The sequence below is a fragment of the Jatropha curcas genome, chromosome 3 (assembly GCF_041381405.1).
Source record: "Jatropha curcas cultivar XTBG-Jc1 chromosome 3, XTBG_Jcur_1.0, whole genome shotgun sequence".
Taxonomy (NCBI): Eukaryota; Viridiplantae; Streptophyta; class Magnoliopsida; order Malpighiales; family Euphorbiaceae; genus Jatropha; species Jatropha curcas.
This window is the reverse complement of record NC_143153.1, coordinates 3374688-3400905: the sequence shown is the minus strand read 5'-3', so window position 1 is coordinate 3400905 and position 26218 is coordinate 3374688. Positions and strand designations below refer to the sequence as shown.

The 26218-nt window shown below is 32.5% G+C and overlaps 6 protein-coding genes and 1 non-coding gene across 19 annotated transcripts; 2 read left to right on the top strand and 5 right to left on the bottom strand.

Moving 5' to 3' along the window:
* Positions 1-323: 323 nt before the first annotated feature.
* On the bottom strand, positions 324-3671 carry LOC105644413 (Alba DNA/RNA-binding protein). Its single transcript, XM_012229748.4, has 8 exons — positions 3389-3671; positions 2218-2298; positions 2047-2135; positions 1865-1939; positions 1445-1548; positions 1219-1362; positions 1053-1115; positions 324-716 (listed from the first exon to the last, which is right to left on the bottom strand). The coding sequence occupies exons 1-8, from the start codon at positions 3509-3511 to the stop codon at positions 613-615; spliced, it is 783 nt and encodes a 260-aa protein (XP_012085138.1). The 5' UTR covers positions 3512-3671; the 3' UTR covers positions 324-612.
* Positions 3672-4725: 1054 nt separating this feature from the next.
* LOC105644414 (Galactose oxidase/kelch repeat superfamily protein) lies at positions 4726-7349 on the bottom strand. Of its 2 annotated transcripts, none has more exons than XM_012229749.4 (2): positions 5992-7349; positions 4726-5115 (listed from the first exon to the last, which is right to left on the bottom strand). In XM_012229749.4, exon 1 carries the CDS (start codon positions 7157-7159, stop codon positions 6008-6010), a length of 1152 nt encoding a protein of 383 aa, XP_012085139.1. In that variant the 5' UTR covers positions 7160-7349; the 3' UTR covers positions 4726-5115; positions 5992-6007. The 2 variants fall into 2 exon arrangements, with proteins under 2 accessions (XP_012085139.1, XP_012085140.1); XM_012229750.4 differs by having other exon boundaries at positions 4726-5032.
* A 3376-nt stretch (positions 7350-10725) lies between these two features.
* Positions 10726-12678, bottom strand: LOC105644415 (uncharacterized). The gene is made up of 5 exons (XM_012229752.4): positions 12471-12678; positions 12291-12372; positions 11588-12072; positions 11018-11243; positions 10726-10922 (listed from the first exon to the last, which is right to left on the bottom strand). Exons 1-5 carry the CDS (start codon positions 12474-12476, stop codon positions 10903-10905), a joined length of 819 nt encoding a protein of 272 aa, XP_012085142.1. The 5' UTR covers positions 12477-12678; the 3' UTR covers positions 10726-10902.
* A 1863-nt stretch (positions 12679-14541) lies between these two features.
* Positions 14542-18896, bottom strand: LOC105644416 (cellulose synthase, putative (DUF1644)). 12 transcript variants are annotated; one of them, XM_020683445.3, is made up of 4 exons: positions 18719-18896; positions 15343-17704; positions 15163-15264; positions 14542-15060 (listed from the first exon to the last, which is right to left on the bottom strand). In XM_020683445.3, the coding sequence occupies exons 2-3, from the start codon at positions 16355-16357 to the stop codon at positions 15194-15196; spliced, it is 1086 nt and encodes a 361-aa protein (XP_020539104.1). In that variant the 5' UTR covers positions 16358-17704; positions 18719-18896; the 3' UTR covers positions 14542-15060; positions 15163-15193. The 12 variants fall into 12 exon arrangements, with proteins under 12 accessions (XP_020539104.1, XP_020539103.1, XP_020539105.1 ...); XM_020683444.3 differs by having other exon boundaries at positions 14542-15070; positions 15174-15264; XM_020683446.3 differs by having other exon boundaries at positions 15174-15264.
* Positions 18897-20429: 1533 nt separating this feature from the next.
* SAD1 (Small nuclear ribonucleoprotein family protein) lies at positions 20430-22950 on the top strand. The gene is made up of 4 exons (XM_012229760.4): positions 20430-20589; positions 20713-20836; positions 22206-22278; positions 22667-22950. The coding sequence occupies exons 1-4, from the start codon at positions 20556-20558 to the stop codon at positions 22697-22699; spliced, it is 264 nt and encodes an 87-aa protein (XP_012085150.3). The 5' UTR covers positions 20430-20555; the 3' UTR covers positions 22700-22950.
* On the bottom strand, positions 21884-21956 carry TRNAF-GAA (transfer RNA phenylalanine (anticodon GAA)). Its single transcript has one exon. It is a non-coding gene; the product is annotated as a tRNA-Phe (tRNA).
* Positions 22951-23224: 274 nt separating the features above from the next.
* Positions 23225-25813, top strand: LOC105644419 (mRNA splicing factor, thioredoxin-like U5 snRNP). Its single transcript, XM_012229761.3, has 4 exons — positions 23225-23967; positions 24057-24214; positions 24319-24385; positions 25553-25813. The coding sequence occupies exons 1-4, from the start codon at positions 23836-23838 to the stop codon at positions 25649-25651; spliced, it is 456 nt and encodes a 151-aa protein (XP_012085151.1). The 5' UTR covers positions 23225-23835; the 3' UTR covers positions 25652-25813.
* Positions 25814-26218: the final 405 nt, after the last annotated feature.

The window sequence follows — 26218 nt, the reverse complement described above, 5'->3', positions numbered from 1 at the left end:
ACCACGAAGTTCTTTTTTCTTTTTATTTCCTTTTCTTTAATAATTATCTATTTTTCATTTTCAGTTTGAAGTAAAAAATTATTTTTTCAATAATATCCTCATTAAATTTTATGATAGTCTTTCATTAAAATAAAATTTGGTTATAATTATAATTTTGTTCCTTTTATTTCACAAATACACAGAGTAGTCTGAGATATAGTCCCCCTACAATATAGTGTACATCTGTAGTTCGGTGTTAGTTGTGCAGAAAAGACGTGATTGAAACAAGCATTAAAAAACAACGGGAATTGCTGGCTACACCAAAAGAGAGCAAATAGAGAAGATTTGAGAAGGAATAAAGAAATATGATAACCAAATATGAACATAGAAAGTGCAACCACAGTGGTAAAAATAAATTACACCATTCGTAAGCCTCCTCTTGCTATTGACTAAATGCAAAAAAATGAACAGAAAAACCTTGCCCACATCCATATGATGAAGAAAATCAAACACAAACCATTTGCTCAGGATAACCCACATTTCATGCTACTAAAAACAATGTTTCAGGATAAAATTTTGCCCACTGGCCAAGGCAAGCATTTAGCTAAAGCAAAAAGAGTACCCGTTCCCTACTTAACCCTGGTTTCCACCACCACCCCTTGATCGACCACCCATCCTTCCACGACCACGGCCATAACCTCTGCCTCCTCCACCTCTACCTCTTTCATACCCAGCACCTAAAAAAAATGTTATGCGTAAGCAGCTTAACAACATTAACCCAGAATTTCACATTTTCAACTGCAAGTGCAAGCACTACTTTCAAGTCAGACTTGGTGTGATTGTGTTGTGCCAAGAAAGTGCGACTAGACATGCATAGTATAATGGCATATGAAGAAGCATGTCCATAATTATGTTATACACATGCAGGAATTACAGAAGCAGAGTGGGAGTGTCCACTTTCCACTGCACCAAAAATCTAATGTCCAACGTGATCAATAAAAGAGATGTCAAAACCAAAATCTGACACCAATATCATATTAAACATGTAATCAAATCTTAAGCAGCAAACTTACCCCGATAACCCCAACTTCTGCCTCGCCCACCACCACGGCCCCTATTTGAATAACCACCATTTTCTATCATAGAATAGGTGAAAAAAGGAGTGTTATACTCTAGAAAATATATGTACACTCTGCAATCATATAACTATTTACTAACTTCATACTCCTGATTTTATACCTTGATAGTTCCCTTGATAGTTGCCCTGGTAGTTCCCTTGATAGTTGCCCTGATAGTTTCCTTGATAGTTTCCATATCCATATCCACCCCTGCCCCAGCTCCGCCCTCTCCCTCTACCACGACCACGTCCTCGGCCATATGAATCTTAAAATTAGAAAAGTACAATCAAATATGGATAAAAGCAGGCTTCAATCACAGATATTATCATTTCTGATAGGCAAATTACCCTCCCGAACAGCATTATATGGACCATGCAACTGTCTGGGTTGCTGCTGCTGCAGCTGCTGATACTGTACCTTTGGCTGTTCCACAGAAAGTGGAGCTTGATACCTAGGAACAAAGTATTTCCATAACATACAAAATGCAAACCTCAGTACCTCAAACAGGAAAGGTTCCAAACTATATGCACATAATATATTTGGCAGCAGGAATTTGAGTTTCAAAAATAGGGTCATGGACACATTAATAATCACAGCTGGCTAGCACAGCTAAAAGATATTTAGTTTTGACTGGCGATCCTAAAACAGCATAGCCAATGATTTGGACTTGCACAGGCCAAGAAAAATTCAAAGAAGCTGTGGAACCAGCCACAAAATCATACCGTGCAAATCAGAGTTTTACAGATGAAATAGATAAACAAACTTACCCCGGAGAATTTATGTTCAGCTCTTTAAAGGATAAGGTGATTGTAATCATTGAGACTTGGCGAGTCTGTTCCACTCTGCATCATATGTCACTACTTACATATCTAGATTGTGGACATAAAATACAAAACCACATGCAGACAAAATCGATACAGATATAGTAAGACAAGTTATGAAAGCTTACGGTAAAAGGCCCTCTTCAATGGGTTCCCAAACATCAGTTATGCTTACTGAACTTATGGCAGTATCTTGATGCAAACGGGGATTTCTTCTCTGTATCAGGTAGGATAAATTGGACAGTAAGTTCAGCATTGCTTTTTTATACTCAAAATGTGACTTTGAAAAGCATACTAACCTTTATACCCTCTGCAATGGATACTGTCTTGCTGATTGCCTGCCCCATTGCTTTCAAGACAATCTCTCTTGCCTGTTTCTCCTAGTAAAATGTCATAAACAACAGTAATGCATGGAGTCAGCACTTCCTCAAACTAAAAGAAAAAAAAGCACAAATAACCATATTTAACGGAAAAATATTTGAGGTATTGTTAGATTTATTATCATGTTGACCTGCCGCTGGAAAATCAAAGTACAAGATAAAATGCAAAAGATAGTAGTCGTATCAAAAGGTTATTACATTTCCAACATCTCCAATATCATTGAATACGTATTAAGTTTCTTCACATCATGCTCCATATCGTAATGAACCTGACACCTGGGTCCCACAGCTGCCAAGATATGTCCATACTAGTCTTTCATTTCAGATTTGTACTGATTTTGCATTGATGAGTGCAGCAAATATCTTCACAATGCAAATGATACTGACTAATATACATTTTTTGAGATAAATCACTCAAGCTCAACCGAGCACTACCAACTACTCAGGGCAGCCAACATCACACGCCAAAATCCTATAGAAGATGTAATAAGCTATTACACTGTATAATGGAAATTTCTAGTTCCTCATTCCACATTATGTCAAATTCTACACAAAATGTACTGTTCATCGAGGAACTTATGGCAAACAGGTATAATACAGCATATTTAAGATTTCTTCCATATCCAAGCAACGAAATACCCATCCATAAATTGCTCCTAGACATTCCAAGCATAGTTTATCTCATCTCCAACTCCTAATTCTTAGCCAATATTTATTGTTAATAATGCCAAATCTACCTAAGGATAAAGCGTAAAGCTATTTTAAGATTGTTTGTTAATAAGCAGGTCAATAATAGAATTAGAATCACAATAACAAAACAAGAATATATGCAAATGCCCAAACTCAATCAAAACCCATAACAAAAAGAAAACACCTACAGAAAACCCTAGAAACGAACAAAGCACAATCTGAGGAGTAATCATGCAAAACCTATTAGCCAATTAATCAAAACCTATGAAACAACTCAACAATACTCTTAAAAAGGGGGAAAAAAGGCATAACAGCAAAACAAAGATACGCATTAAAAGCACATAAATAACAGAGAGAGAGAGAGAGAGAGAGAGAGAGAGAGATTAATATAGTAAGGCACCTGAAGAAGGGAAGTAGCATAGCTGATATAGTTTCTAACAGGACCACCTGAGGTGATTCGGATCTCGTTCTCGTTTATCGGCGACTCAGGCTTTGGTTTTTCGACCCTGGTGTATCTATCCATGGTCCTTTCTTCTCCTTCCCCAAGTGGATTCAGAGAGAGAAAGTGAAATTTGTAGAGAGAGAAAACCCCTCTTTAAAACCCTAAGAGCACGGAACCAAAAAAGCAGATAGTAGTAGTAGTAGTAATTAGTTGGTAAAATGAAAAAGCTAAAACCTCTGAACCAAAGCCAGAACCTTTAAATCAGCCTTTTGGGTCGCTCCGTTTCTGATTGGGCGAGTAACCTTTTGTTGGGTCCTCCAATATTTTGGCATCACGTGTGGTATTGCGCGTGAAGTTAACGGGAAGTAGTGATTGGGACTTGTTGCTCGGCGAGATTTACTATTGGTTCGTGAAAAATGGACGGTGAAACTTTCCTTTAATGGCTATTCTTGGGCCTAAAGAAACGACAGTTGGCCTTAGGAATTAGAGTAGGGTGGGTTCCGTAAATAGGCCTACGAAAGCCCAGTTTATCCCTTTCTAGGCTTTTGAAATTTGGCATATAATAATAAATAAAAATTAATAATAATAATACTATCAACTTTGTCACTCGTTGTAATTATACAGTATTATTGTTATATCAGAATTGTTGGCTCAAAATTGCTTTGGAAAGAGGTATTTTGAATGTGACAATCTCTTGGCTCATGGCTGTCAATGTTGTTCATTCTGGACTCAAAATTTTATCCCACCTTCAAATTTTTTAATTTCACCAAATCAACGTTTTAATTGCATTTATTAAACACTTAATTTAACTCATCAAACACCTTTGTTTATAAAATTATTGATTAAAAACTTATTAAATATTAAAAAAAGTATTAAAATTATTTAGTTAAAAAACTATATAACCACGTATTAAATCAATATTCAACATATAAAAACTAAAAGTCTTAAAAATTATTATTCATAATGTTATTATTGATAGTGCGAGAAGATGTGAAATTATAACAAAAATAAAGTTAAAAGATACCACAAGTTAGAGGTGTCAAAGTTCAATAATTACATATTTCCATTATATAAACATTACCTCCATTTTTTTTTTTTTCTTTTAGATTATTATTATTATTATTATTATGGCCGTAAGAGTAGAGAAATTATATTGTAAAAACATAAGATGATCCATTTCATACTCCTCCCCTGTTACCACAATATGCTTATATGCCACTTGCACATATTACAGGCCATTCGGGGCCATCCAACAAATGCATGGTGTAAACATTTGACACTATCCAAAAGAAAACTGAAAGAAAACTGATCTTCAATTAAAACACTTACAGGGAGAATATAAGCTGGAACTTAATACAGTGCATAAGTAGGTGCATCAGATAATTCACAATTAGACAGCTTTGGCTTGTTATTTAATCAATAGACAACTTCAATTTTATTGATCCTGGCATATGAGAAGTCTCCAGGGATTTGATCAACTAAAGAAGATTAAAACATGAACACACCTGCCCTGAACCGATTCTGTTCTCCACTTCCCTTGTAGAATCTTGTGTGAGTAGCTAAATAAAAGCTTCTGATCTTTGTCCTAATGATAGGTAGGCCCTGTTCATCAAAAACATTTTCTTTTTTCTCAATGAACATGTGAAACCTCCCAAACATATATGTTTGAGTCCTGCTATACCTGTCTGTAAATGAGTTTTTGACAATCAGAAATGCCATTTGAATCTTTAGAGACATTCCTTAAGGTAATTGAAAATTGTTACATTCTAGCACAGAATAATGTATAGTAGTTAATTATTTGTCTTCACAGCAATAAGCTAAATGGTGAAAGCATAAGAAAATATTTAATAGAAAAGGGCCAACTACAAAATTTACTTTTGAACTTTTAACAAAGAAACCTTTATGGCACCCTGAACTTTAAAATTGAGTTCGTGGCACACTAATCTTCACTTTTCATAATAATCCCATTGCTCCTCACACTAGCAATGGACAATACCATTAATACTTTTGAACTTGAAAAAAAAAAAAAAAAGGCAGTTTAGTAGTTTGAGTAAAGAAGGACAGCAAATGGCAAGATCATTTTGTTGCACCAAAGATTAATGGAAAAGAAAGCAAAGGCAGCAAAATCCAGTCTAAGAAAACAATAGCCCGCTAACAATGTGTAATGATACTCCAACCCTGCCATAGCTGCAGAAGCAAAAGTTCTTTTTTTTTTTTTTTTTTTTTTTGAAGTTTATTTAATTGCAATTGCACTAAATCTAGATGGACCTGTATGTATGACATTATAATATAAGTTTAATGTTATTGTTGATCAATAATTATAATGCTCGAGAACAAGGAAAAACAAGAGCTTAGCCAGAAATACTGAAGCCTAAGGCAAACAACTACATGATGAAGGAATAGATTCTTAGAAATCTTCTAAGTTCTAACTAAACCAGATTTAATAGCTGCAATTAATTCAAGCACAATAAACATAATAAAGGATGTACCACTACTTGGCTAAGACAATGAAAGAAGCATAACAAAAGGAAACATTATTGAATTCCAAAATCTAGACATACCATGTAGAGAAGCAAATCAATCAGACATAGGCTCCACCAATCCACTTTCTTCTTCTTCATCATCATCCACAAAAATATTTTGTGGCAAAACTGTAGAACAAAAGCTGATAACTTTGTGAAACTTGTTAACAGGTGATGGCAATGGGGGCACTCTCCTCCAGCTACACTTACCAGACTCACCAATGATTTCACAAATACAAGCAGGATACTTCTTATGATACTCCTCATTGAACACATAAATAAGATTTCCCATGCCAACACATTTCAAGCTTGCAAATTTATCATCTTCCTCGATATCAACCAACCCATAAAGCAATTCATTTGGCATAATTGCAATTTCACTAAATTCCATATTTTTGTCATCAATTCTCCATAAGTTGAAAGATGGCCCTCCCGGCCCATTACACATACCAGCTAAGACAAGCATTTCTTGAAAAGGAATCAAGAAAGCAAAAAGCACACCAGGCGGCCTTAACGTTTGTACTTGACTCCAAACAAGGTTACTCAAATCAAAAAAAGAAACAAAGAAACTGTATATTCCGAAGACATAAAATCTACCTTTGAATAAAGCAGAAGATAAAGTCTGAGACGAATTACCAGAGCGAAAATCAGCAGGTAAAGGAGGAAGAAGATCCCAAGTATCACAATTGGGGTCATAAATTTCAACATTCAATCTTTCTTCAATATCAACCAAATTACCAATAAATCTAACGCCACCAACAACAATAAATTGAGGTTTGGAATCTTTAGTACCATTAAAGAAAACACCAACAAGAGGGTTAATTCTTGAAAATCGAAGAGGAGAGGTCGATTTCCATCTAGGTTTAAGAACAGGGGAAAAGAAGAAAGAAGAAGGATAGGTGGAAAAGAGGAACCCATTGGAACCAATGAAGTCATGAGAAAGGATAGGAAAGGGAGGGAGACGAAACCAGGAGTCAGAGGAAGGATCAAAGGCGAAAGATTGATTGTTTTTGGAAGAGGTGTTGTGGAGGCCGTGGAGGAAGAACCATGGACGGTGGTGGTAAGGAAGAGAACGGAAAGAAGGGGCAGAGATAAGAGAATGCCAGAGTTTGCAGACCGCGGAGGCGCGGAGCAGGGAAGGGATGGGGAGATGAGAAAGGATTAGTTCTGTAAGGTCGGAGCTTAAGGTAGCAAAGGGTTCTGACATTGCAAGTATTTGTGTATAGCAAAAGAAACAGAGAGAAAGGAAGAGAGAGCAAGGTTGGAAATGTAGTTGGGAGAGGTTGTTGAAGAACGTAAATGGAGGACAGGGAGGAGTTCAGATAAATTTTATGTAAATTAATAAAATTACTAATGAATTTTTTAGAAACCACCCCAACTGTCTTCAGTGATCGGTTGTTACGTGATTTTATACGTCTATGCTCTCTAGGTTGTACCTGTCTTTTTAGAGCTGTGTACTCTCATTATTTTCCAACAAAAAAGGTAAATTTAAACCTTTTATCATACGGGTGAGCTACCTCGTTTCCTTAATACGACATGCGGATACAAAACACGACACGATATGATACGCTAAGACACAGTGTTAGATAAGAGTAGCTTTCAGTGTTTTCATCGGTCTAACACTCATGTTGGACAACACTAGCGTTTACTGTTTGTACAGGTCTAACACGCTACATTAGGAATATGCAGATTGATTGACAAAAATTATATAATTTGCAATTTCGTTCTAAAAAATTAAAGTTTGAATTTCGTCCTAGTAATATCATCCCATCCCGTTTTATGTTTTGAAACAGCACGAAACAAGAATTCGAATCTATATAATAGAATTAAATGTGTCGAATTGAGAATCAATCGAAAATTTCTATAGTCTTATTAAATTAGTTTTCATTAAAAAAAGATTGAAAAAATATTATATTCATCGATGATCAATCACATAAAATTTATTTATATTAGTTTGAGTTAAAAAAATAATAAATCAAATAATTAATTCAATGGTAGATGATCTTCTACAAAGTTACAATAAATGATTTTTAAGTAATTATTTTTTAGCTAATAAAAGCGTGAAATATAATATAATAAAATAATATAAAAATTATATATAATTTAACTTTATATGCATTTTATGAATCTTAACTTATCATTGCTTTCGTCACTGTTATCTTTAAGCTGATTTAAATTTGATACTTAATTTAATCTTGAATATCATCTAAAAAATAAATAATAATAGCATTAAGCATAATCAATAATCCAATAATCAAATTAATTGAAGTTAATATTTTCTCTTATATTAATTAATCTTTCCTTTTTTTTAATAGAAAAAATTTATTCAAAAAGATTTACTTCCTTCGTAACGTGGAATAACAAAGGTAAAAACCAATGTTAAAAAATATGTCTAATTACTTTGCATTATCTTATATTTAAAAAATGCATATTATTTTTTTCGTATTATATTATTATTTTGATAGTAATTGGTGTCATAAAAAAATAAAATAAAAACTATGAAACGATTTTTAGGGACATAATTTGAAATTTCAAAAAAAGGACAACTAAAATTTTGAAGGAAAAATGGAACTAGAATTCTCAATTTCCAAAACGGGACGAGATGAGACAAATCTTGGGTCAATACGGTCAGTTTTAATAAAAAAAAATCAGTCTCATCTCATAAATACTTTTGGGGTGGAACTATAAAATTAATATCGGATTTTTCTCAGATGAAAAATTAGGAACGATTTTTGAGAACGGCTCAGAATTTCCGCAGTCCCGTGCACACTCCCTACGTTAAATACTATTTTTTATAGTGTTAAGTAATACATAATTTGAACTAGTTTTTAGAGGTTAAGATAGTATTTTATAAAAATTCAACGTTGTTTTCACAGTATTTGGGAACATAGAATTATAGTGTTTTATAAAAATTTAACTCATATAATAATTAACTTTTAACGTTTTATAAAATATATTTAAACTGTTAACACTTAAAAAGTAGGACACTCTACATTTAATAAATGTATGTTTTAATAATTAATAATAAATTCTTCTAAAAAAATAATTAATTATAAATTATAAATATAAGATAAAAATAATTAATTTCTTATTTCAACATTATTAATTAATCCTTAAAAAATATAATTAATTAAATTTTCAAAATTAACATATTATTGAAAAGCATAAATCTCTGAATTGAAAATTAAATCTCCGATTTCTTTAGAGATAAATTCATAATTTTTAAAAAATTTTGACATTTTAAAATAGATCAAATTTTATCCCAAATAAGATTTCATATTTTAATGCGTGACTCTTTTTTTTTATAAAAGTCTTGTAAATTATTAAATTTAAATCAACATTGTCAATTAGTTCTTAAATTTGACAATAACACATATCTAATAAATTATAATAAATTGCATACTCCCTCCCTCCCTCTTATTTGCTTGTTATTCATTTTTTGGATGTCTTAAAATATTTGCAAGGTTATAAATTTAATTATTTAAATAATTATTTTTTCATAGTAACTTTTATGATTCTTCATTAAATAAAAGATTTTTATTAATATTTTAATGAGTTAAGGGTAAACAAGAGCAAAATAATTTTTATTGACTAAATTCTTAATATGTGTGTTTTATCAAACTATGCAAACAAAATGAGACGGAAAATATTAATTATAAAAATCTTTATATATCTTTTAATTTTATATTTTAAGTGTTAATAATTATATTAAATACATATTTAAGAGAATAATTTAAAATTGTTGTTAATAAATTTATTCAAATGTCTTAGATAATTTTCAAAGTTGTTTCTAGAGTGTTGAAGAAATGTCTTCAAAGTGGCTTAGAGGCATTATCAAAGCGTATGAAATTAATAAAATATGATAAATATAGAACACATTTTTTAAAGTATTTGATACGTGTGTGAAAATGTTTGAGAGATATCAGAATTCGGCAAAGATATGACACGAATATATTAAACTTTTTAAGGTGATCAAAGGTATATAATTCGAGTATTGGATACACTCAAAAAGAAGCGTTTAAATACTTTTTTGAACTTGTCCGGCCGGAGAAGAAAAACTATATTTTTATATTGTAAAAAGTTTATGATTTGCTTTTTGTTAAAATACTATATCGAATGTTTTATTTAGACTATGTTTATTCTAAAAAATATTTTTTAAAAATATTATTTTAGAAAAAAGAAAATTAATTAATTTTAAAGAAAAATAAATATTTCTCATAAAAAAGAAAAATAATTTTTAAATATTGATAAATTTACCATAAGTTCATAACCTTACAAAATATTCCTCACAAAAATTAAAAAAAATATTGAATCACTCTAATTTTATAAAAAAAATAAAAAAATTAATTATATTGCCTTTTAAATTAATATTTATTTAATTGAAATAAAGTCTAGTACAAATATAGGAAATAAATATAAAATTTGACAACAGTCTATTTAAAGTCAATTTTGATAGGACAGATTTTCTTTTACTTGTAATCTGTCATATAAAAATTTTGTAGCCCTAAATTTTGAAAATACCCTTATGAGGTTCTAAAATTTTTCTTTCTGAATTTTGTTTTTTCTAATAATTTCACATCTTAAAAATTGAAATTTAAATTTGGCCACAAGATTAAAAAGTGAAGTTGAGGGGCATAAGATTATTATTATTATTATTATTATTATTATTATTTTAATGAAAGTTAAAGAACTAACCTTCTTATATCCATACAAATCAAGACTTGATTAGGTCAATTACCACAAATATATTCAAATATACATATGTAGGCTATCTTCATTGATGTTCTTATATTCTCAGATCCTTACTGCTGATGTTACAATTAATTTCTCTAATTAATTAACATTTAAAAGAACAAAAAATGAAAATCCTAGTACATAAACATACATTGCTTCAGAAGCATTCCAAGCCTCTTGAACATTCAACCATGAAAAATCATCTTCTTGATTTCTTCATAACTCTAGCACCACAACTGTTCATAAAAATACCATTAAAATTATTCAGTTATGTTAGAAAAATTAAAAAAGATTTATTTGTTTATTTATTTATTGGTGATGGATATCTTACATTCAGAGTCAGTGGTGATCCAATTTCCTTTCCTGTCATGTAAAGGAGAGGAATTGAGAGAAACCATATTTCGGGTAGAGGAAGCCATTGAAATGGCTGAGTACACAGAGGAAGTGGGAGAGCAGCTTTCACCATCCCATCTGAAACTGATCTTGGGAGACTCATTGCTTAGTTGATCATCATCTGGTACTGCTTTTAGGGTTCCTCTATTTCTCAAGTGTAGAACCTGAAAAAAAAAAAAAAAAAAAAATATATATATATATATATATATATATATATATATATTTTTTTTTTTTTAAATATTAATTTAGCTGCAATAAGCTAAATAGACTACTAACAACTTCATACTTTGGAAAAAGAAGTATTGATGGAAACTTGATTGGACATATTAATAGAGCATTTAATTATGAAGCAAACATCCTCTACTGAACAAAATATTCAAATTGTTTGGAGGATATTAATAGCTGAAATATATATGAAGAAGCTACATTTATCCCACTAATTACAGTTGATATATGACAAAAATATACTTTTCTTCCTACGAAATATATATATGAAACAGAAATTTACCTTTCTTCCTATAAAGTTTCCTTTCTTATCAGATTTTGCAGCTGCAGCCCATCTCAGTAGCTCCTTCATTCTTGACATGGCTTTAGTTTTATCCCCTTTAAGCATATTTTTCTTCTCCAATGAATCACATTGACCATTTGAGGGGCTAATTGATGAGGAACAAGATAGTGTTGTATCAGTAATTGGTAGAACTTTATTGCCTACTACATTGTTTGCTGAATCCACCTTGTTCATATTATTTATGCTTTGTCCTTTATTAATGTCTTCTTTCTTCATCTTCTTCATAGAGTAGATCCAATTCTGCTGTCCCCTCCTGTTAATGCTAGTAAGTCTTCTCAAATTGATTGTGCTATAAAAGAAAGCAGTTGCAACTTCTTTTGTGCATAAAAATGCAAATCTTCTGAATCTAATTTTTCTTTCTTTTCCTCTTTCTGATCTTTGATTACTCCTTCGATTCCTAAAGGGATTTATATCTTTTTCTTGATCTGAATTTTACAAAAAAAAAAAAAAAAAATGCATTCGCCAAATTAGTAGTAATGATGATTGATTTTATTCAATTGCTTCGAGCCGATAATTAGTAATCGAGTGTTCATCTTCTACTTTATTTTATATAAATGTAGTTTGACTCGTCGAGAATTTTAATATTAAAAATTCGAGACTTTAGTCGGCATCTAATTAATAAAAAAAGAAAAATCAATCTTACCATTAATATTGTTCTTAGCAGAGGTGGTGGAGGTATTCTCCCTTTCTTGTTCTTGTGCTTTCTTAAAAAGCCAATGAAAAATCTGCTAGAATTAATAGGAGGAGGAGAGCACATAAGCTTTCAAGTGAACACTATACACATTTTTGGTATCTAAATTTTGTTGTGTCTAATAAAGCTCACCTGCATGTTATGCTTTGATATTTTGAGTCTCTGTTATATATAAAGAGAGAGAGAGAGAGAGAGAGGTGACTTTCTTGGTCAAATGGACAGCAGAGAGTGATCTATCTGTACTGTCTGTATGTGCAAGAGATTCCTGTCTACACTGTAAGGCCTTTGGAGAGAAGAAGACAGAAAAGTTAAGGGTGAATCTAGTGAAGATGGGCAGACAACTAGGCAGTGAGTGGCTTGTGATTCTATGTAACATGGGGGTTATATTATATAGGATGACCATGTGGTGGGTGTTAAGGAAAGATTGTGATTTAATTAAGAGCTATAATGTTGTGGCATTTCTCTTTGCCATACACTTGTTATTCATCCTAATGGCCCCTATAATTGCATTTACTGCCCTCAGAATTTACTGCTACAGTAACATTGGAATACTCTGTTTTTTCTGTTTAAATAAGTATTTTCGCACTCCAACCAAAGATATAGTTTATGTCTCGAATCCCTAACTTTGCAATGAGATGCAATTCATTTTTGCTTTATATCACTCATTTTCAATTATCAGGAGGTATAATCCCTCTCGGACAGTAGAGCATAAATAATTTTTACCTTTTTAATAAAATATGCTTTCTAAAGATCGAATTTGCATTCTCAACTTTATTTATAGGATGTCGCTTACTATAACAACCAAAAATAACACCTTATTCGTAAAAAGGTTATAAAACAACACCTAATTCGTAAAAACATTATAAAGTTTTTGATTGATGTCCATCTGATTGCTGCTCTTATACATTAAAGGTCTAGAACTAGAAGAGAAGAAGATGCAAAAAAAAAGGGTCAAGCACATTGCTACCATGCGTTGGTTTAAGGAGGCAGAAAGGTCATGTGAAGAGCCTAACCAACATGTGTGGAACTAAGCAAAGAAAACCAAAACCAAGCCAGCTAGGCCAGCTCCATTACTACTCTCTAACCTCCACATGTAAGGAAGGAGATATTTTATGCAGTGAAATGCAAAGGTGATATTCAAGATAAGGGCACAAGCTTAAGATTCTCTATTATGCTCTCACATGGGAGTTAAGTAAGACATATAGGGTATATAACAGTAATAAAGTAATTTATATTCATAATTCCTATGGTGTGTAACCAAATACAGGTCACATTTCTTGGATTTTAGGCAGTGTTATAGCTCATCTTGCATGTCCTTCTCACTTATACAGAATCACATTCATATAATATGATCGATCATATATTCGTTTATTTAATAATAGGGGAAAACCCCAGGTGGGATGATGTGTCACTATTCCCTCCACTGTGTTTGATGTTGACGTGGCTTCATTCTAGACGCCTAATATGTGTGCTTGAGAGTGAATCAGGGAGGAGAGGAACAGGCGTCTCTTTCAGCAGCGCCCCCAAAAATGTATCTAGTGTGCTCGAGTAGTTATCTAGAATGTTCTTCCATTACTTCTTCACACTCCAATTTACATATTTTATTACAAAAGTTTTCTACAAGTTAGAATTCAAATTCTAGTAATATTTATCTTTAATTAAATTAAGATTTAAAATTCTTTACTTTTTTTTTTTTTTACTCAAGAAATGCACGTACTACTGGTAGGTTCCTTCGTTCCTCCATGCACTGTGCGTGCAATGCAATGCAATGCGCATGTGTGAATAACTTAGAGCCAACATCAACAATTCTATGTTTGGTAATATTCTTCATTTGCAACCAACCAACACGAAAATAGAGCTAGGGAATATTTCTGGAACACGGAATTGGTCACTTGCTTGTCCGTCGTTAAACGAAGTCTAAACAACATTATGTATCATCAGGTCAAGAGACGGAATCCTTTCTCCTTTATATCAGAATTTTTAGAGAGAAAAAGGTGTAATAAATTGAATCTGAAACTATGACGGATGATCAGCCAAGCCAAAGCAAAGAGAATTATCCATCTTCATTGACATAAGCAATAGGGAAAAGGAACTGTAGTTGTGAGTATATGCGCCAATACATCATCAAAATGACATTGAAATATGATAAGCGGCTCAGCAGATATTACAAATAACAAGTGCAACCACCATAATCATCAGAAGATAATGCACTAAATCCACCATAGGATTTTCATAATTACAATTAAAAGATCTCAAAAATTCCATGCTTTCTGCGAGCTTCAGATCAAATGAGAACTAAGCTATAACAATCGGGAATAATATCCCATTTCAAAGTGAGAAGAATACACGCAACAATCCAACTTCCCAATCAATTTAGATCTAAAATCAGGGAAAAATATCTGCCAGCAATGAAACAAAGATGTCGACCACAAGGAACCATCAACTTGACATATGTACAATCCAAGGTCTACCAAAGAAATTAAGCAATAAAATCCAGTTCCAACTGAATAGATATAGTCCGAAAGCCATGAAAACAATTGACAGATTGATCTTTGATGGTTCTTGTAGTCACATCCTCCCCTGTAAGGAACTGAAAAGTTCAAACAGAATATACCCAGAATTTATATTCATTGAACAAATTTTCTTGCTCAGCCATCAGCCCAGTCTTCCTGGGTTCCTGACATCTGATTCTTAATCACCATAATGATCCTGCTAGCAGTTTCTGCACATTACTGGGACATTAATGGTAAAGATACTCATTGGGTCAGGATATTGCAATCTGTAATACAATTCCAGTAGAGATATTTAACTTGTGTCAACAAACCTGAGATTTACCAGAGAATTGCAATCACCTCTCATGACTGATCATCAGACCTTGATCGAGTCAAACGCCGGCGTCTTCTTGGGACTGGAGAAGCATCTTCACCTGCATCACTTAATACATGCAAATCATCATCATCATCATTGATGTCATCATCATCCTGTAGACCCAACAGATTCTCACCCCAGAGAAACCGACGCTCAGGTAATGCTCCAGCGGATCTGCGATGCCTTGTCCAAGGTCTTGACCGAGCCCTTGGTTCAGCTGCCCCATCAATTGAGCCAATCATCTGAAACAAAAAGAAAGTAGTCCACCATGGTGCATTAACTTCACCTGTCCCACCTTCCCTTTCAACAGGAAATCTATCACCATTCTCAATCACATAATCCCCAACAACGACAGCACCCGGTATAGCTGAACGAATGGCACTGACAATGTCACCATATTCTCTCTGGCGCTCAATGCATCTCCAAGCTCGTTCTCTAGATGGATCAACATCAGAGGGTCGTGTTGTAGGATGAACTCTCCTAGCATGTCTTCGCAATTCTTGGTAGTTTCCAACAAACGAGCAAGATTCTCGGGAGCAACTTCGCTTCTTCAAGTTAAGATATTTTCTGGCATCTTCTATAACCTCCAACCCTAGTACAGTTCCCCGGCATAAAGGGCATTTTAAACTCAACTCTGACTCTGATGAGTTCCCCACACCAGGCCCCTCAAGTTCAATCCTATCACGAAATGACACAGAATCACCACCTTCCAGAATGCTGCCACCTTGTGTTTCTAACTGCCCATTAGGACCTCGCACACTATTTTCTAGTCTCTCAGGCATTCCAACAGAGGTTGAATTGTTGCTTTCATTTACATTTTGATATTCATTTCCACCAAGCATATGATTTCTAGCGATCAAGCTTGTTTCAGGAGTATCACTGGAACTGAGTGAGTTGATAGGTAAAGAGCTAGGTAAGGTTGTATTGCTACTAGAATTGTCCCTTAATTTTTTAAAGCGATCTAGGCAATTTGAATGCCTGTAACTCGTATCACAAATGTAAGATCTGCAGCCCTTGTCATGCGAGCTGCACAAGAGGAGAACAGCATTATGTGGATGGTCCATGCAGATAGGACATGAGACCTCATCTAACTCTTTGTGAAGGGCATGGGTATCTGAATCAGTATAAAGTCTTCGTTTCGCACCAGCCATCTTGAGTGCACTGTAATAAGTTACTCAACATAGGAACCTATTAGGATACAGGCACCACTGAAAATGGTTTGCTGTTAACAGCAGTACTTTTGTCAATTATGTTCCGTGTAAATTAAAACACCAATAATGAACATTATTGACAGTAAAAATCAGCAATTCGATACAATAGTTATGGGGCGCACCACAAGTTTTAACAAGCTCAAAAATATTCATGGAAACAATATATCTCATAACATTAAAGAGGAAAACCAATAACACGGTGTTGCTAGATCAAAAGCATTCAACGTGAGAGAAACATCAAAAAGTATTGTAACTATGACATCTTTAATTTGATGGTTCAAACACTAAAGCAGCATTATAATAACATGAATATCTTTTTAACTTATGGATGAGCCTTCCCACCTCATTTTAAGTACCCTATAGCAATCCACCAAGGACACGTATAATTTTGGTCAAACCAACGAAAGCAACCTCTACACTTACCCAGGATAGCTTCAAGTTACCCAACCAAGTTTCATAATCAAACTTGCAGCTCAAGAGAACTAGATTGTCCATAAATGTAGTCCCTAATTTGTTGTTCATTATAATAGCTATGTGCTACATATTGTATATAACAACAAGAGTCTTTATCTTTCAAGATCAACATCTATTTGTGGAATAAAAACTAAATGGCAATATTAGATAACAGCATTCTGCTCCATTGTTCCCAAATACCCTTCCTGTTCACCTCGTACCCTCTTTAAGTGGGTGGAAAAAATGAGAGACTGCTCCAATATTACTCAAGGCAGTAGTTCATTCTGTTAAGAAAACTAAAACAAAGCTATGATGTAAAGAACACTGTTCTGCAACTGAACAATGTGATATTCATTTCTCTATATCTTTTTCATATTCTCAACTCATTCTTCATGCTGCAAATATCAGTGGTTTATCACAATGTTGAAAATCAGTAACATTTTAAAAGCTATTTGAACAGAGATATAACTAAGGAAAAAGATAACCATGGTACATCAAACATCATTGAAAATGTAATAAACATATAAAAAAACAAAGCAAGGGCAAGGCTTAAACTTACAAATAATTATCTTTCAACTGCATATATACTTACCACGGAAAGCAATACTACAGAAACACCCCACTGGAAGCTTCTGAAGCTCTACTTGTATAAGCAATTGAGAACTACAGAATCTTTTAATTGACTTTATAAAGAAAATCACAAGGTAAGCACTCTTACAATGCTCCAGATAAGTGGTAAATAACGCAGATTCCTATTCAACAAACTTCCTGGGACATCTTCAATAAAAAATAATAATTTCTTCTTGAGCCTAAGTTACCAATGAGACATAAAACCTGCAATTATAGATATAGCATAAATCATGGTGGCTGTGCAGGACCTTAATAAAGACAATTTCATCAATTATCACAAAAATAAACGCAAACAGTTATAAGTGCATAAGCAAATGTTGCGGAAACCAAAATTTACATAAGCAACAAACAAAAGGTATACTACCAATTCAGAATCACATTTTGATATATGTTATCCAATCAACAAACCCCTAAGCGCAGCACAGGAATAAAATACATGTCTGGATATTGCACTGGTAGAGATGATCAATATATATATATGTGTGTGTGTGTGTATTATGAAAATAATTGAAATCACATAAAATCACCCCCAAAAAAATCAAATCTTAGCAAGTTTGCACAACAACGGTCTTGAACTAAATATTAAATGTGTCAAGAAAAGTGATCGATGGCCATTACTGAAACACACAAAAAAAATTCACTCTTACCTAACATACATAATCAGCAAGTATGGAATGGCAGCTCACACCAGCATCTAGCATCACACTTATTATTGATATTGTAGTTTACAAGGACCCCAAGCAGCCATCATTATTCATTATCACATACAAGAAATTAAACATATATAGATAACTGCAGAAATTAACTACCCAATTAAACCAGACACCGAAATTAGAATTGAACAGACAACAAGCTTTAGCAACTCCCAAAACAATCCACTGACTTTACCAAATCAACAGGCAAAATGAGGAAGACATATAAATGGAATTTCATAGCAGCCTCTCCAACAGTGGATGTTCAAAATTGTTAATTTTTCACAGAGCCATAGACATAAACCCCAAAACAGAATCCAAATCCAATAATTCCTTTAACCCTTACAATTCAATCTAACCCTATCCAACCAAGCTCTAAACGCTTCGCTTGATGATAAATCAAAATAAAAAATAAAGCCTGTACCAAATTCAACACAGATCAACCAGAAATAGAAATAATCAACACAATTTTCATATAACAAAATGAGATTGTTCAAATGATTAAGAAACAGAGGTGAGGAATTACAAAAGAAAAGTTTGAATTCCTGGAGAAGTGATCGATCGTAAAAGACTCGCTGATATATAGAAAAAGAAAGAAAGGTAAGGCGTGAAATCTAAATAGAGAGTTTATGCATATTGAAATTGGGGCAATTTTTTTCTAATTTATAGCAGGTGGAAATGGAAATTGCAAAAAGGAAAGGTAAGTGGGGTCGCAGCCGGTGGCAACAAGCTTACAATATACGACCGCCTTCTTGTAGGGGGCATCCCTCCTGATGTCTTACACGTGGCTGTCGCGCACAACATCTAGGCTGAAAATTAAGATATGCTTCCTGATTATTTACATTTTTTGGTAAAATTATTTTATTTACATTACATAATGTATTGTTCATCAATAAATAATGGAAAAAAAAATTAAAATTAAGTTCGAAATTTTAATCAAAAATTAGCTATGAGAGTTTTAACTTATGATTACGTTAAAATTTTAGTTCTTATGTTGAAATTGTATATTTTGATTGAATGAGAAATTAGTCTCTAAATTATAATTAAATTATCTACGAGGTCGCCAAATTAATATTTTCATTAACACTTTGATCCTTCAATTTTAGATAGAAGGACCAAAACAATAACAAAATTATAATTTAAAAACTTTATAATTACTTTTTAAAAATAAAAATTATTATATATTAATTTTATTGATTTAGCGTTTTTTTTTTCAATAAATAATATTGAATATTAGAGTCTTATAAACAATTGAGGGTTAAAAAAATTAGGGATAAAGATGAATTGACCTTGAACTTGTTTATTAGAATTAAAATGATCATAATTGATCTTTTCAACTAATTTAACTCCAAACTTATTTAAAAGATTAAAAATGTTAAATTTAACCTTTTTAGACTAATTTAATTTATGAACTTATTTTGATTTTACAAATTAATGAATTAATTCAATTTATCAGGATTAATTTTTATCGTGACATATTATATCTTGAAGTTGTGATTTTGATAACATTATATGCCTCTCTATATCACCAATGTGCTATGGCATTAACAAATTGATGTTATAAAAAATTGCTTGCTCTGGCATTAACACAATGTGCTATAGAAATAACGCTACCCTTATGTTAAAGAGGAATATAAAATATTTTCTGTATCATTTTTTTTTTCTATTTCATATTTACTTAATTTTTTATATATATTTCATACAGCTTGCTCCCAACTATGATTTTAATAGATAAGCATTCTATTGTAAGGACATTAAAGAACCCAGGGCTAAATTAATATAAAAAATGTTAAATTTGATATTTTTAATTGTTTTAAATAAATTTATAGGTTAGATTTACGGAAAAGATAAAAATATGATTTTTGATATTATTTTTATTCCAAATATAATTTATCTTTGAGTGATTATTTTCTCTTAAAATATAAATTATTTTTAAATATTTTAAAGAATAATAAATGATGATTTTTCAACATCACCCTTATTTATACATTAGATACAATAAATATTTTTATAAATAAATATTATTTTGAGATAAAAGATAATTTAAATAATTTAATATTAATTTTATTATAATCCAGAAGAATCAATTATTTTTTTAATTATTATATAAAAATTTTAAATGATTTATATTGTGAGATAACGAGTATTAAACAAGTGTAGGAGATAAATTCACATTCATTCCAAAAATTTATTTAAAAGGAATTTTCAGGTCTAAGTCGACAACAATTATTACAGCCAATTTGGGAAAGTAGCGCTGGGGCTAGTTCGGTCATATCGGAATTAAAGGCCCAAACCGCAGTGGAATGAATATAGCGGCCATTTTTAATCACTGTGCCAGTGCCTAAGTTCGGTTTTCGAAATCCATGGCCAACAATCCTTCTCAGCTCCTCCCGTCTGGTATGTACATACACATACTCTCGTATTATTTTCCTATTCTCATTTTACTCGAGAAAATTAACCAGGAAAATGCTAACTAGCTTTTTTTTTTTTTCCCCTTTTCTCTGAATTTGTATGCTGCAGAGTTAATAGACAGGTGCATAGGCTCGAAAATATGGGTAATAATGAAAGGAGACAAGGAGCTCGTTGGAACTCTTAGAGGCTTCGACGTCTATGTCAACATGGTCCTTGAAGACGTTACTGAATAGTATGCAACTCTACCTCTAGGGTTTTTGTCTTTGAAATCGGGTTTAAGGAAATACACTAGCTAGCAAGAACTTCATGTTTGTGTTTTTCTTAGATGTGCAACTTGTTTCAAAACACATTTGTGATTGAACTAGTTATGGGGTTCAAATGGATGGTACAGGAAAATGTATGTTTACTTCTGTTGTTATGCTTTTTCATAAACGTAAACCAGAACATCTATCCAAAATGCCTTATCAGTTGCTTTAACTATGATAGTTACAGGGTTTTAATTACAATTAGTTTTATGATTAAAGTCTGTATTAGTGAAAAAAAGATTCAAGTTCAACCTAAAAGATTGGAGATTATGGAATGGAAGGGGTTTATGATCGATGTCTTGCTAAATATTTCCATATATAAAAAAATGAAGCATTTTAGACATATTTGTCAACTAGGGCTTTAAGAAGTTCGGTTAAGGAACTCATATCAAAAGATTGACTGTTCAAATTTATGTCGTTTAACATGTCTTGACTTCGTCCTTGTATGTGGTTAGGAATACGTGGGGATATGGCCATATGGAGCTAGAGACTTACATCTCTAAGAATGTGAAGTTTTACTATTTTGTGCAATTGTACAGTCCAGGAAAATGCTTTGCTGAAATTCAAATGTTTACACACAATTGACATTAATTGATTTTGGTCTTGTACATAGACATTGTGACAGCCAAAGTTAGCAAATTTGTTATGGTAATAAAATGAACCCTTGATTTGAAGTTTTGATGGCTGAGAATCTTGAGCAAGAGTTGATTGCAGTAAAGCTTTGGTGGAGGCAAAGGTTTGCAGGAGTTGAACTGGTGATGGTTTAAGGTTTTTACCTCGTTATATTAAACTTGTTGTGATGGAATTAACAGAAACATAATATGTATGGAATCAAATGCCAAGACATCATAGAACTATGAGAAAAAAATGTGTTTGCTAATTTTTGCAATTCATGGACAAGAGAAGTGACTAGAGAATTCTTGGTTCAGTTCTCCACCTTAATGACAGAGATACTCATACACAAATTTATCATGTGTCAGGAACCAGACTTGAACTGGTGACACGAGGATTTTCAGTCCTCTGCTCTACCTGCTGAGCTATCTCGACCATTGCATGTATCACATGTATGGTAGCATAAGATGTTTCTGATGTCATTTGATGATGAAGCTTCATTTGATAAAAAGAGCTAATATTTAATTTGTTTGCACCTTTCAACACTTTTTCTTGTTCTCTTTTTTCTTGTATCTTGCTTCCGAACTCCTTCTCTTCACACAATGACTTTTTCTTTTTCTCATCAAGGCTTTATGTTTTTGTTTCTGAATTTCATTGGAATCTGCTTCTTTATTGGTATTACAGTGAAATCACAAGCGAAGGGCGGCGGATTACCAAGCTTGATCAGATACTGCTAAATGGAAATAACATTGCCATTGTAAGTAAAGCATCTGATTAATTTAAGCCTGTTAATTTGAACAGTCATGTTTAATATTCCAATTGAAAGCAACGTATGAGCTGTTGGCCCTACATTTGGGCCATCTGGAAAAGCTAATACAATACAACTTATCAAAATTTACTAGCAAGTTCTTGTGTTTGTGGCTTTGGGCTCGTTCATTATCATATTGGTCAAAGTTGGGGAAGTCCAACTATCCACTCACTCTTGTTATCCCGAACAAATGATTCATAACAAGCATTTCAAGGTTTCTTTTTTATTTTTAAATATTTTTTGTACATTTCTGTACATAACTGTGAACTCAATTATCCATGAAGTAAAATGCAGAAATATGGGTGAGTTGAACTGATATTTTCTTTTTGCCATGCAGCTGGTTCCTGGCGGTTCCCCTGATCCAGAATGAAGTCGCAACGGATAACTGCTGATTTTAGTTTTCCTTTTCACATGGCTGGTGACAGATTTATATTCTCAGTCTTATTGAAAAGTTTAGCAGTTAAAAATGCCTTCTGTCATTGTACCTTTCCCATTGATGGCAGTTTTTTACTATTTCAGCGAAAGAGATGATCATGTTCGTTATGATGATAGTGTTACTTGTGCAATTTAAAGTGTATTGCCTTTTTCTTTCCTATTATTATTGCAAGCCAGGATGTTATAGATTCTCTGTGCAATGGTTGGAGAAATGTGAAGTGGATTTGAGATCCTTGGAGGCAGTAGTTGAAATTATGCTATATTTGATATTGTATTATACTGATATACTGGAGAAAATTGAAGATTCATATCTACCTAAAAGATGAAATTCTGCATCCTTTGGAGCGAATGAAGAATGCTCTCCTCATATTCAAATAATAGATTGTTCAAATGATTCTTGTACATTTTGATAAATGAATATATGAATTCATTTACAAAGTTATAATTATGGTAAAATAATTAAAAAATTAATTTTTTAAAAATAAATCTTTGAAATAAATTATTTTATTCAAATTTTTAAAAATTAGTATAGCTTGTCGGGATTAGCTTTTTGTTGATGATTCTATTATTCATGTTTTGAATTTTTTTTATTACCACTGGTTGATTTATATTTATAATATTTATATTATATTGAAGCTTTTTAATTTTATAAAAATAATTAATAATGATATTTCTATTATATTATTTTTTAAAAAAATTTAATTAGTGTTTTTGTTTATATAAAATAAAAAATAATATCTTCATCTTAAGCTTGTGTATGTGTTACTCCCAAGTGATAGATGGGATAGCAGAGTATAAGAATTAAAATATAAATACACAATATATTAGAAAAATATAATCATTTTACTAAATACGGACATCCATCGACCATCATAATCAAACGCGCCTTCAGTCCTTAATCGAATATGGTCAGACTGGAATTTAAAAAAAAAAAAAAAAAGAAAAAAGAAACTGCTAGACTATTTTTTCTTGATTCTGATATATTTCAAATTTGATTCAAGAAATATTATTTAATCTCTCATAGAAGGCGAGATCCTGTGAGGGAATTCAATTGCGATCCACGGAGAGAGGATGAGCTACTTATTAACGACGCTGACGAAGAAGAAGGAAGTAGACTCCATTATCAGAGACACCATCGACAAGGTCCTTGTCCTCCGCTTTGGCCGAGCCTCTGACGCCGTCTGCCTTCACCTCGATGACTTGGTATGATTGATTCTTACCTTCGCCCTTTCTTTGTTTAGGGTTATGATTTTTGTTTCTCTTAGTTTATTGAAATTGTTCTCAAATTGCAGCTGTCTAAATCTTCACGCGAGGTTTCGAAATTCGCAACTGTGGCATTAGTAGACATAGATTCAGAGGATGTTCAAGTTTATGTCAAGTATTTCGACATTGTTTTGATACCTTCTACTGTGTTTTTCTTCAATGCCCATCATATGAAAATGGATTCTGGGTAATTTTTTATTAATTGTTAATTCTTTTTTCTTTAAAAAATATAAAATAAGCAAACGAAGAACATATTTTTCTTATTGAGGGATTTTCTAATTGTTGATTCAGGACTGCTGATCACACTAAATGGATTGGGGCCTTCCACACCAAACAGGACTTCATTGATGTAGTGGAGGTTTGTCTTGTCAATTTAGCTTTTTTTTTTTTTAACTTCAATTTGTGTTTATAATGCAGGCAATTTTTAGAATAAGAGTTCCATGCTCCATTATTTTCATTCCCATCTGTGGATTGATGAAATTTCTTTTTATCTGTTATTGGATCAGAGAAAGCCTAGAAGAGTAATATGGCGTCGCATGGCAACTTGCAAGAATTTCTATCTCATATTTTATCTTTAAACAATCTAAGCAATATATTTGATTTGAACACACTGAAAATTTCAACCACAAATTGTTAAATTATGATTGATGCTTTTATAGTCCTATTGCTGAATGAACTTATTAGGGGAAAAGTACTAAGTGTGTTAAACTAGCCTTCAATCTTTGTCTTGTCATATGGATTAATTGTTTACCTCCTGGCTGCAATTTCCGTTGGAGTTACAGTATTATATGTTGGCAAAAGCTGGAAATTCCTGGCCATGCGTAAAAAATATCCATTCTTGATTTTCATTGAGGATATAGTTTATGATCTTTTGGCACTTGGAAAAATCCACAATCTATGCTTTTCAAAAAACGGCTGGGTTTTTTATTTTTTTCTCCCATCAAGCTATTCAAATGAGTAGTTAATTACTCGCCCATTTGAATCATCAAGAAAATAAATATGACTATATGAGACAGCTAGGAAATTGAAAAAGAGTTCATGAAGCGAGGAGGCTTTGAACTATTTAGGTTCATATGGTTTGTCTATAACAAATCTAGTAAATGGAGGTTGTATAGACTCTGTATTTCTCTAAGTTCAATTTGCTTGGTGTGAACTTAAGAAAACCATTAAGTTCAAAATGATCATGGTAACAGCCATGAAGTGGGTAGAGAGTGAGGGGGGCTGATGTGATAAATAGAAAGGGATATGCCCTTTTCTTCACCTATTGATTTGATTCCTGAATGGGATGAAAAACTTCTGTGTGGAGGAATTTGAAATACCTGAATGCAAAATTCTATTTCACATGCATGTCTAAAGTTTGGTTAAGATTTTCTTTTGTCCTATCTAAATGCTGCTCTTATTTTACTGCAAATTTAATACTTTTATAATGGATCACAAGTTGATTGTTTCATTCTTGCCTCTAGTTTATTCAATTCAGGCATACAGAACAGAAGCTAAACCGAAAAATTGCTTTACATTTTTGCAGGCCATATTTAGAGGGGCCATGAAAGGCAAATTGATTGTGAATTGCCCTCTGCCCCCTGAGCGGATACCAAAATATCAATTGTTATTTAAGGACTTGTAAAGGCAGCCTGCTTAGATCTTATGTAATTTCCAGGCATTATGATTTTCTGATATCATTTTATGAATGTATACTAGTTACAGTTTATAAAATTTTGTCCTCTCCACTTGTAGAATACTGCATTCGTTAATATAAATAAATGGATTTCAAAATTCTCTTTATCAATTATCGTTATTGCCTCCTTTAATGTAATTGCCTCTGCTGGCCCTGGAGAGTAAATTACCTGACAGCAAATTTGGCAAGTGCATTAATGAAGTCAGCACAATTAGATAACTTTGATCAAGCATTAGAGCTTTACCCATGAAGATCGACTGGAATGGTAAAATATGTCTGAGTCAGCGATGATGTCTGGAAAATATGATGATATTGTATTTGTGAAGTTTTAATATATATGGTCAATGTAAGAAATTATATTTCAAGGTATCATATAATTAGAATTATCTGTATTCGCCGTATGTTGCAAATTATTGAAAAAGCAATCCAGTTATAGAAAATTCAAAGGAGTTATTATTTTGACGTCCAAATCAATTAACAAAATAGTTGTTATGAAGATTTATATTTTTTGTCAAG